The sequence below is a fragment of the Polypterus senegalus genome, chromosome 4, assembly GCF_016835505.1.
Source record: "Polypterus senegalus isolate Bchr_013 chromosome 4, ASM1683550v1, whole genome shotgun sequence".
In the NCBI taxonomy this organism is placed as follows: domain Eukaryota; kingdom Metazoa; phylum Chordata; class Cladistia; order Polypteriformes; family Polypteridae; genus Polypterus; species Polypterus senegalus.
Window position 1 is genome coordinate 2,333,023 of NC_053157.1, and position 12,342 is coordinate 2,345,364.

General features: G+C 42.0%; 1 protein-coding gene across 2 annotated transcripts in view; it reads left to right on the forward strand.

The window, feature by feature from the left end:
* The window catches only part of ppm1kb (protein phosphatase, Mg2+/Mn2+ dependent 1Kb), a 106,365-nt gene that overhangs the window by 32,458 nt on the left and 61,565 nt on the right, over positions 1-12,342 (forward strand). For both annotated transcript variants that reach the window (XM_039750148.1, XM_039750150.1), the window contains exons 2-3: positions 767-1,260; positions 8,569-8,669. In XM_039750148.1, coding sequence (XP_039606082.1) covers positions 827-1,260; positions 8,569-8,669 — 535 coding nt within the window. In that variant the 5' untranslated portion in view covers positions 767-826. The remainder of the gene's footprint in view (positions 1-766; positions 1,261-8,568; positions 8,670-12,342) is intronic.

The following is a 12,342-nucleotide window of genomic DNA, read 5'->3' on the forward strand; positions in this document are numbered from 1 at the left end:
GCTCTCCGGGTGTCCCTTCTCTCTTCCCCCAGCACTTCCTGGTGTGGCGGAAGTGCTGAGCTCCAGGGTCCCCAAGGCATTGGGGCGCCACCTGACGGTGACCACGGGTCCCTACAGGGTTGGGCTTCCAAGCCCTCTACCCGTGGCCCCCAAAGCAACCAGGATGGCGGCCCCCACGTGATCCAGGGTGGGCGTAGACCCTCCTCCGGTCCCTCAAGGCATCCCGACCGGGTCGTTGCCCCCTGGCATCCCTGACAGAGGTTATTTTTAATCTTTTACTAGTCCTCTATGGCCCTCTATCAGAGGGTGAAAAAATGTCGTGTCATTTTCTAACCCGTTTAATCCAGATCTTGGGGGCTAAAACCTATCCCAGCTAGCATAAGGTGTAAGGCAGGAACACCAGTCCGTCGCAGGGTGAACACACACACACACACACACACACACACACACTAGGGCCAGGTCACCTAACCTGCACGTCTTTGGACAGTGGGAGGAAACCCACAGGGAGATCATGCAAATGCCACCCAGGGAGGCGGTAGCACTACCACCGTCTCACCGTGCCACACTTTGCAAAATGACAAATTTCTATTACAATTGAGAATATATACTGTAAGTTGAAGCACACATTTTGATATTTTGGATATCTGACTCAACTATTGTTGTTTATTGTGTACTTTTACCTCATGAAATTAATTATTTCTTGTGAACCCTTCAAATTAGGATGGCTTATGCTTATTCTGGCTTTTTTGTTTCTTTTGTTTTTCAGATAAGCACCTGTCTGTTGTTCCACAAATATCGCCTTTTTCTTTTTTTGGGACAGGACGTTATGTCAGCAGCTCTTTTCATTAACTTGTTGCGATCCCACGGATATCAAATAAGAAGGCGAGCACTACTGACCTCCAGAATCTTACAAGAGGACAAGCGTCTGTTTCATTACAGTTCGAGTCCTGAACTCCGTTCCTCCCGGTTTGACCCCGACGGCAGTGGTCGTCCCACCACCTGGGACACATTTGGAATATGGGACAACCGCATCGATGAGCCAATTCATCTCCCATCCAGCATCAAGTATGGTAAACCCATCCCAAAGGTGAGCCTGTCCAGGGTGGGCAGTGCCTCCCAGATCGGCAAGCGCAAGGAGAATGAGGATCGCTTCAAAGTCGCTCAGATGACCGAGAACATCCTCTACTTTGCAGTTTTCGACGGACATGGTGGAGCTGTGGCTGCTGACTTCTGTGACAAGTACATGGAAAAATATATTACGTAAGTAATATTTGTGACATTAGACTTGTGGGCATTGATTTTTTGGAGAAGTGTCTTACTCACCAATGTAAGAAAACACCAAGAATTGAAGAAACATAAATTAAAACATCAAAGAAATGACGACAAAAACAAATTTCCATTTTCAGCTTCTATAGCTCTGGGGGGTTTCATGAAGCAAGAAAATAAGAAAGTGGGGTAGCTGAGGAAGATGGCGTGGTGGGGGATTAGGGGATAACCCTGACCTACCGTGACCTCAGTCAGAAAGCCAAGCTAAATGTTTGTACAACACCAAGACCCTCACAGTTCTGTGTAAAAGTATTTTGCCTAACCCTAACCCTAACACTTCCTGATCACAGCAGACTGTAGTTGTGATTATTGATATTCTTTAGCTTTGTTTTGGAAACGATGGAATGAATTCAGATCTTTAGATTCCTGTATAATGTAATGTTAGATAGAGAGAATCAGAATAAACATACATTTGACTAAATTTCTATATTTAAGAAATAAAGTTATCCAACCCCTATACTGTCTGTGTAAAAAAGATACTGCCCCTGTAGTTACTCCATCAAATATCCGCTTACTGATCACGGTTAGCCCTCTTTAGTGGAAACCTTACTGAGAGTGAAGTCGTCACCATAAGTTTCTAGATGAACAGCAGACCTCAATCTAAAAACAACTTCCAGAATAAATGAGGAAGAATGCTGTTGAAACTTAACCAATCAAGACAGGGTGACAAAGCCATTTCTAAGGCTCTGGGACCCCCCAAAGTGCACCACAGCCACAGCGAGAGCCATTATCTCAATTGTAGAGCATCAAGAGAGTAGGGAATCCTCCCCAGGCAAGGCTGGCCTGACAAAATAACCACAAGGGCAGGGTGACAACTCATTTAAGAAGTTGCAGTGAACATCCAAAGAACTGTAGGCCTATCCAGCCTCAGCTAAGGTGAGTGTTGATGCCATTGGAAGAAAGAGAGGAAAGAAAAATGTGATTCATGGTAGATTAGTAAGGAAACATCAGTGTGGAAACAACTGGATGATCCCCAGGATTTTTGGAAAAATGGCAGATGAGTCAAAAGTAGAACTCTTTGGACAACACAGGGCCCGCTAGATCTGGCATTCAACAGTAAGAATATCAGTCATACAATAAAACATGGAAGTGCTGCTGTGATGGTGTGAGGATGCTTTGCCATTACTGCAGGGGACATGAACTGTGCTCTTTACTAGAATACTAGAACAGGGAAGGTCTGCTTATCTGTGACCTGAAACTGCAGTGGCCGTTGGGTTGTGTAGCCGGACAAGGAGTCAGAACACAAATGCAGGTCTACAACTTGTTGGCTCAGAAGAAAGAAAATTCAAGTTTTGTGGTGGTCCACACAAAATCCTGATCTCCTTGAACCCAATGGAAATGCTAAGATGAGCAGTTGACGCTCACAAAGGTACCAGTTGTGGTGTAGTGGGTCCACAGCTCGTGTAAAAAGGGCCACTTTTAAATAAATAATCACCGCGCTCGCGGCTTGGTGAGGGGGCGCGGTGATTGTGTGGCTGATGCGGTTCTCGGGATGATTCGCGATGTGGACATTTCTCACCTATGTGCACAGGTGAGAAACTGTCCACATCCGTGATTGTTCCTGGGGCCGCTGATTTGCCACAGCTGCAATGCCCTCTTGATAAATAGAAGCGGGAGTCGGCTTTAAGGAAGGAAAGAACGGAGGTTGCAGGAGGAAAACAGGAAGCAGTGGGGAGAAAGAGAGAGTTGGTGCGGGAGAGCGAGTGAGTGAGTGCAGGCTCGCGGCAGCTGAGCAGGGACTCTGGGTGTTGGGCCGACACCCGGGGAATAGTAGTAGTGGTCACTCCCGCTGAGAGATCATGGAGTGGGATTGACCAGAAGGCAGATGACTCTCCGCGTAAGGCTGGGAAAGGCAGCGGGAGTCAGGACTTGGGACGTGGTGCCCCAGCGTGAGAGCCCTGGTCGTTGGTGAATCCCAAGTCGCTGTTCGTGAAGCCTACCGGAGCCAGGGATCGGTAAGGCAACTGACCAGTAGAAGAGTGGTGAGAAGGCCAGCTGCATGTAGGACGACTCCCCTATTGAGAAGCCCAGATGGGAGGAGTAGGGGAACTGCCAGATGAAGAAAGACACCGGTCTTGTTGTCGTTTTTTTAAAAGAATGCTTCCTGCATTATTTTAACCTCGTTGTTTTTAAGAAGACTTTTTCTATTTATTGGTTTTAACCTCCACGTGTTACATCTGTTTTTACGGATTATGTATTTATTGGAACTTTGGACACTGCACTTTATTTTTTTTTTTTTTTATTTTTTTTTTATTTATTTATTAATTTTATTACAATCAATACATAGCAATCAAGTTTTTTCAAAAAAAAAAAGAATTATGCTAAGAACAGATCGATCCCCACCCTTGAGAGAGAGAGCAAGCCAAACGGTGTAAAATTTAAGGCTTTTAAAAATACCTAAATCAACAAATTCTCTGTGCTTTATAAAATCATTTCAAAATATTACTGATTAGATCCTGCCATGTTTTGAAAAAGTCTGCACAGATCCTCTAACTGAGTATTTGATTTTTCCAATTTTAAATAATATAACACATCAGTTTCCCACTGACTTAAAAGAGGAGAGTTTGGGTTCTTCCAGTTTATCAGAATAAGTCTGCGTGCCAACAGTGTAGTGAATGCAATCACAATTTGTTTGTCTTTCTCCACTTTAAGACCCTCTGGAAGAACCCCAAACACAGCTGTTAATGGGTTAGGAGGGATTGTGAGTCCAAGACTGTCTGAGAGGTAATTAAAATTTTTGTCCAGAATAATGTTAATTTGGTGCAGGCCCAGAACATGTGACCTAGTGAGGCTGGGGCTTGGTTGCAACGTTCGCAGGTTGGATCATGCCCTGGAAACATTTTGGAGAGTTTTAGTCGAGACAGATGTGCTCGATATATAATTTTGAGTTGTATAATTGTATGCTTTGCGCATATGGAGCTTGAGTGAATTCTCTGCATTGCTACTTTCCACTCCTTTTCTGATATATTAATTGAGAGGTCATTTTCCCAGTGTCCTCTTGGATCTTTGAAAGGAAGGGATTGTAAAAGGATTTTATATATTGTAGAGATGGAGTCTAACTCCTTGAAATTGAGCAATAATTTTTCCAGCGTGGATGAGGGTGCAAGATGAGGAAAATCTGGAAGGTTCTGTTTAACAAAGTTCCTGATTTGAAGATAGTGAAAGAAATTTGTAGCTGGAATGTTAAATTTGGAATGTAATTGTTCATAGGATGCAAAGGCGTTGTCTATATAAAGATCTCTAAGCAAGTTAATTCCAAATTTTTCCAGATATTAAAAACTGCATATGTTTGTGAGGGTTGAAAGAGGTGGTTCTTTTGCAGGGTGCCACAGAAAGAAGCTTCTCCGTCTTAAAATGCTTTCTACATTGGTTCCAGATTCTAAGTGAGTGGAGCACAATTGGGTTATTAGTGTATTGCCGATAGCGTGTGTTTATTGGAGCACAAAGCAAGGAATACAAAGAAGTACTGCAGGATTTTACTTCTATTGCGGTCCATGCCTGTGTATGTTCTTCTATTTGTGTCCAGGTTCTTATCGACTGTATATTTGCCCCCAGTAATAAAACTGGAAGTTAGGTAGAGCCATGCCGCCTTCTGCCTTTTGTCTTTGTAGGGTCGCTCTTTTGATGCGTGGATGTTTAGAATTCCAAATAAATGAGGTTATTGTTGAATCTAATTGCTTAAAGAACGATTTATTAATGTATATTGGTATGTTTTGAAATAAAAAAGGAGCTTAGGAAGAATATTCATCTTAACAGTGTTAATTCTTCCAGCTAGTGTGAGATGAAGGGTTGACCATCTATGCAAGTCTTGTTTAATTTTTTCCATACAGACACGAAATTTTGTTGATAAAGAGCTTTATGTTTACTTGTGATGTTTACCCCGAGGTATTTAAACTGTTCTGCAATGATAAAAGGAAGGGTGTCTAATCTAATATTATATGCTTGCGAATTCACGGAAAGAGTACACTTTTATTCAGATTAATTCTGAGACCAGAGAGCTTTTGAAATTCTGTGAGTGCTGCTAAGACTGCAGGCACAGAATTTTCTGGGTCCGATATATACAGTACCATGTCATCTGCATATAATGAGATTTTCTGTTCCAGTCCTTCTCTGCTAATCCCCTTTATCTGATCAGTATTTCGACAATGTATTGCCAGTGGTTCAATGGCAATTGCAAACAGCAGTGGTGACAAAGGGCATCCTTGTCTTGTGCCACGTTCTAGTTTAAAGTAGTCTGAGCAAATGTTATTGATGCAAACTGAAGCTTCTGGGTTAGTATACAGTAATTTAATCCATGCACAAATGTTGGGCCAAACCCAAACTTCTCCAAAATAGTAAAAGGTATTTCCATTCAATCATGTCGAATGCTTTTTCTGCATCCAATGATAATAATATTTCTGGGGTGTTTGATTTAGTTGGTGAGTATATTACATTAAACAGGCGTCGAAGATTTGAAGATAAGTGTCGGCCCCTAATAAATCCAGTTTGGTCTTGTGATATTATTGAGGGAGCACTTTCTCCATCCTTCTAGCTATGATTTTAGAGAGTATTTTAACGTCGTTATTCAGAAGTGAAATTGGTCTGTATGATGCACATTGTAATAAGTCCTTATTTTGTTTTGGAAAGACAGTGATTAGTGCTTGGCGAAAGGTTTGTGGAAGAGATTGGTTATCTCTGGCTTCTGTAAATGTTGCTAATAGGAGGGGAGCTAGCTGAGCGGAGAATTTCTTGTAAAACTCTGCAGGGTAGCCATCAGGGCCTGCTGCTTTTCCACCTTGGAGTGACTTTATAGCATCCAGTAATTCTGATAATGACAGAGGTTTATCGAGTTCCTCCACACTAAAAGCGTCAATTTGTGGTATCTGTAATTTATCCAGAAATGCATTAGATTGTATATTGTCTTCTTTAAACTCAGTAGTATATAGGGATTTATAGTAGTCTCTAAAAGTGCACATTATATTTTTGTGTTCGATGATTTTATCTCCATTCGTGTTAGTAATTACCGAGATTGCGTTGCGCACTTCTTGCTTGTGAATTTGTTGCGCTAAAAGCTTATTAGCTTTCTCTCCATGTTCATAATAATGATGTCTGGATTTGTAAATTAGTTGTTCGGTTTCTTTAGTTGTCAAGAGGTTTAATTCTGAATGTAGAGCCTGCCTCCTCTTATGTAGAGTCTCGCTTGGTAGTCTGGCATGTTCTTCATCTATTTTAGTAATTTCGCTTTTTATCTCTGCTACTTTCTTCGCTTCGGATTTATTTCTGTGGGAAAGATATGAGATAATCTGTCCTCTTAAGAAGGCCTTAAGAGTTTCCCAGAGTATTCCTGCAGAGATCTCAGGGGATGTATTTGTCTCTAGAAAGAATTCAATTTGTTTGGATATAAATTCAGTACAATTCTCGTCAGCTAATAGAAGCGGATTGAGACGCCATCTGCGGGGTGAGTGTATGGGGCTTAGTAATTTCAGCTCCAAGATCATCGGAGCATGGTCTGAAATCACTGCACTTTATTTTGAACACTTTGTTTTTGTTGTTGTTTTAACTAAAAGCACTTGACACTTTTGTACCATCCCCTTTGCTATGTTGTTGCCTCACTGCTAAGCTCGACGGTGACGGGTTCAAGGGCTCCCAGACAGAAGATGGGAGGATGCAACAAACCCACATCGTCACACCAGTGTGTCTGAATTAAAGCAACTGTGCAAAGAAGAGTAGGCAAGGAGTCCTCAACAGTGACTGTTGTCAGTTTAGAAGAAAATTCTGATTATTGAAAATCTGAGGAGCAGTTACTTTTTCACATGGGTGGCAGAGGTGTTGGATAATTTGTTAGTTGAATAAAGCAAGTAATGATTTAAAAACTTTATTGTGTGTTCACTCAGGTCCCCTTTGTAGTGATCATGAAGATTCTTACTTTTTAAGCAGTGATTTTTTTTTAATTTTATTTCTGGGACCCCAGGAACGCAGCCAACTTTACCCCGACTCTTTCACACACACACACAGATAAATGTATAGAGGCTCAAATAAATAGATAATAAAGTATAAATTAAAACAAATAAACAACAAAAAATAGTCAATAAACAAATAATATGCACTGTAACACAAGACAAAGACAAATCAAAGTGTTGTTTCACTTTGTGGCAAACCCCACATAACTGAATAATCAAAAATAAAAACAGAAAGGCGTGGTACAAGCAAAACTCATCTTTCTCCTTCATATGTTGTCTCAGGGTGACTGGCCTGCATGGCGGCTCTTCCAGTTATGAGGATTCCCGGGAGGAAGAGGTGGGGTCTTCCTTACTATAGAGGGAGGAAAAGAAAGACCTTTAGCATACAGCGCCATCCCCTGGTTCAGTGGAAAATTGCCATCACCTGAGCCTTTAAACCGTTTCCCATGTGCATGCGTGAGACATGAAAGATCCCACTCAAATTCCCCCAGTAGCAATATTATTTATAAACTGCACAAATTAGTGTCTAGTGTTTCGTTCAGTTTAAACGGCCCAAAACACAGTTCACTACAACAGATAAGTAGAATGAAAGATCCCTGTGAACAGTCTTCAGTACAGTTTTGTCCTACCAGGTTCCAGTTGTTGCATGAAGATTCGGTGTGATTGGGAGCGCTCCCCAGACAAAGGTGTGTCTAACCAAGACAAAATCACAGGCATAGGACAAACACATAAATCCAGTAACAGCTGTAATCTATGGCGGTTGATTTGTAATCCAGTAGAGTAGGAAGCATAGAAACAAATTGACACTTATGATTGCTATTCCCCCTTTTGGCATCTTTTTGCTCATTTTTAAAGATTGTGCCTAATCATCCTTCTTCCCAGCAACCCCCTTGCCTCTCTGAGACTGTCCAATGGTGTAATACTACCTTGGGCTGCTGGGATTTGTAGTCCATTTGAGTAGTGTTGCTACATCTTTCTCTAATATTACATTTATCTAAAGATCTCAGGCAGTTCATTATATGACATATGAAAAAACAAAGGATATTAGGAGGGAGCAAACTGCATGTAATTGAGGAGTGCTTTGCAATTGTCAGAGTTTGTGATTAACTGGTTTTAAAACAGAAATGTTAAGCGATGTGGGTACTTTGCCAGTCAAAGACATATTAATGGTTGTATTAGCAGGTGGAGGAACCTGTTTAACAATAAATGGACAGCAGTGGATCAGTAAGAAGAGCCAGGAAACCATTAGAAGAGTTCACTTTGGAAAGATTTTGACGATTTTTTTTTTCTTTCTTTAATGCAGTGATTTCTTGAAAGAAGAGGAAAACTTGGAATTAGTGTTAACCAAGGCATTCTTGGAACTAGATAAAAACTTAGAAAAGCACATTCAGTCATCTGGAAATGGTAAGTGATCTCACTTCAAACTGTCTCAACTTCCATGGAGGTGGGAATGCAGTAGCGTAAGAACAGTCAGAATATGTCTCAGTGGGTAGGAGCTTATGAGTTTGTCAAATGAGTTTAAAAATACTTTAAGGTGAGGATTTAAATGTCACTTAACACTAGAATCCCTGAAGCCTACAAAAAAACACGTAATCCCAGGCCACCTTAAATTCCTTCGCACCTCTCCATTTGCATCTTTTGTTTTGTAAATGTGGCATTGCACATGTCAGTAACATATTGGGGGGAGCGTGAATGTGACTGAGAGAAAACAACTGAACAAAAAATAAATAGCTAACCTTTACAAGTACCATACATTTACACCGGCTGCTACAGACTCAAATGCAATGTATGTTTTTATTCTATAATAGTAACAATAAGAGCAGCTCACTACTCAAAGCAGTAATTCTAGGAAGCACCTGGAATCGAACCAGCGACCTCTTGATTATGAGTCAGCAGTTCTTACTGCTGCACCACCCAAGCAGTTGTGTCAGCGTCGTACCATAACCTGATTTCTTTTACCTCAGTTATATTCTTGAATAAAAGCGCACTTGTTAAACGTGTACCTTTTGTGAAAGTGTTTATTTGATATTTGGACTTCAGTCTTCACACATTATACACTTCATGTTAGAATTTTGTCATTAATATTATAGCAGATATGTGTTTCTTGCCTCGCATTTCCTGTCATCCTACACTTACCCAGTGTGGCAGTAGGGGGTGCTAGTGCTCCCTTGAACCCTCAGACACCAGGTAAAAGTCCCAGACTCTTTATTAATTAGCAACAATGTGCACAAAGCACCCTCCACACTACTCACACACTCAATAAATACCACAATAATCTCTCCTCCTTGCCCAGACACTTCGTCCCTCTACCTCCTAGCTCAGCTCAGTAGTCCTTTTATAGCCCCTGACCCGGAGGTGTTCCTGCCCAATCAGTCCACAGTCCCTTATTCCTTCCGGGTCAGGGTAAACAGTCCTTTTCTTCAACCCGGGAGCACGTCGTTTCTTCCTGTCACGTGACCGTGACGCACTCCCGGGTCATAGGGCACATAAGAGCCCACAAGCCCCCCTACAGCGACTCCCTGTGGCCCCCAAGGTATCCAGCAGGGCTGTGTATAAACACTACATAGTCCATGAGCCCCTGCTGGACCTCGGGGCACGATCATGCTGTCGGGAGAGCTCCTCCTGGCGGCCTGGAGGTGAGGACCGGAACACGAAGCCGGCAGTCCTCCACACCAGATAGTTGTAGACACGGAATACTCATGAAATGTATGTGTTGCAAATAACGATATATTATTTACTCTCTACAACTCCAGGCCGCTCACACCCAGATACACAGACTTGAGCTGGGAGAGCTTTTTGCCCGAGTTGAGCTGCGGAGATGCGGGGATGGGATAGCAGGCTGCTTGTTGCTTGTGCTGATCAATACATTTACAAAACAAAAGATGCTGATGGAGAGGTGCGAAGGAATTTAAGGTGGCCTGCAATTACAAGTTTTTTCCTAGGCTTCAGGGATTCTAGTGTTAAATGAGATTTAAATCCTCATCTTAAAGTATTTTTAAATTCATCGCAAACTCATAAGAATTTGCAGCTGGAGTTGCTGCTGTGTACGGGCATTGAGCATCAATGTTAGTGGTCTTTTATGTTGCACTTGAGTGCAGGTTTGTCCTACTGCTAGTATAAAGCTTGTAATGGTGGAGTTTAATATGTTAATGTTATTTTATGTGAGATTTAATCATTTTCCTTATGTAAATGTAAGAGATTAGTAGCTTTTAATAATATTACATTATTAAATATGCAGTTTTGGTTGTTTTGAAGGGAACATTTTTTTTTTCCTTTCAATAAAGACTATTGGAGAGGGAAAGAATCCCATTTAGGGTTTCAGTGACCTGAGAAAAAACTACATATTAAAGTCCACATCTGGTTCTCCAAACATGCCTGTAAATCTTAAGGGGGTGACCCCAGAAGCAGTACCACCTTCCTCCGGTCATGTGACTCCTACTAAGACTGATGCCATTTCCACTCTTTTATTTGTGTTTTCTGCCTGCTGCCGTCACTGCTTATATTCATGTTCACTTTAACTCATTTCTCTGTATGCTCCCCAGTGATAAGCATTACATAACCCCACCATATTCATAGGTTTACCTGGTGTTTGCAAAACTCGACTTTATTTATAAAAAAAAAATAAAACAATCATTTAAAGTTTTCAAAGACTAGAATGAGGGGGCCTTCAATTCAAAAGTGTAATGCTGTGTGAAGGGACTTCCTATTTGTGGACTACTTTCATTTTCCAGAGTTATTTATGTAACAACTAGCTGTGTAGGCCCGTGCTGTAAAAAGCCTGGGTTCCTAGAAACTATTGAAATCGTCAGAAAAAAAATTGACATGTACAGTGCATCCGGAAAGTATTCACTTTTCCCACATTTTGTTATGTTACAGCCTTATTCCAAAATGGATTAAGTTCATTTTTTCCTCAGAATTCTACACACAACACCCCATAATGACAATGTGAAAAAAGTTTACTTGAGGTTTTTGCAAATTTATTAAAAATAAAAACATTCAGAAAGCACATGTAACATAAGTATTCACAGCCTTTGCCATGATGCTCCAAATTGAGCTCAGGTGCATCCTGATCATCCTTGAGGTGTTTAATTGGAGTCCACCTGTGGTCAATTCAGTTGACTGGACCTGATTTGGAAAGGCACACACCTGTGTATAGAAGGTCCCACAGTTGACAGTTCATGTCAGAGCACAAACCAAGCATGAAGGCAAAGGAATTGTCTGTAGACCTCCAACACAGGATTGTCTCGAGGCACAAATCTGGGGAAGGTTACAGAAAAATTTCTGCTGCTTTGAAGGTCCCAATGAGCACAGTGGCCTCCATCATCCGTAAGTGGAAGAAGTTCAAAACCACCAGGACTCTTCCTAAAGCTGGCCGGTCATCTAAACTGAGCGATCGGGGGAGAAGGACCTTAGTCAGGGAGGTGACCAAGAACCTGATGGTCACTCTGTCAGAGCTCCAGATGTCCTCTGTGGAGAGAGGAGAACCTTCCAGAAGGACAACCATCACTGCAGCAATCCACCAAACAGGCCTGTATGGTAGAGTGGCCAGACGGAAGCCATTCCTTAGTAAAAGACACATGGCAGCCCGCCTGGAGTTTGCCAAAAGGCACCTGAAGGACTCTCAGACCATAAGAAACAAAATTCTCTGGTCTGATGAGACAAAGATTGAACTCTTTTGTGTGAATGGCAGGCGTCACGTTTGGAGGAAACCAGGCACCGCTCATCACCAGGCCAATACCATCCCTACAGTGAAGCATGGTGGTGGCAGCATCAGGAACTGGGAGACTAGTCAGGATAAAGGGAAAGATGACTGCTGCAATGTACAGAGACATCCTGGATGAAAACCTGCTCCAGAGCGCTCTTGACCTCAGACTGGGGCGACGGTTCATCTTTCAGCAGGACAACGACCCTAAGGACACAGCCAAGATATCAAAGGAGTGGCTTCAGGACAACTCTGTGAATGTCCTTGAGTGGCCCAGACTTGAATCTGATTGAACATCTCTGGAGATCTTAAGATGGCTGTGCACCGACGCTTCCCATCCAACCTGATGGAGCTTGAGAGGTGCTGCAAAGAGGA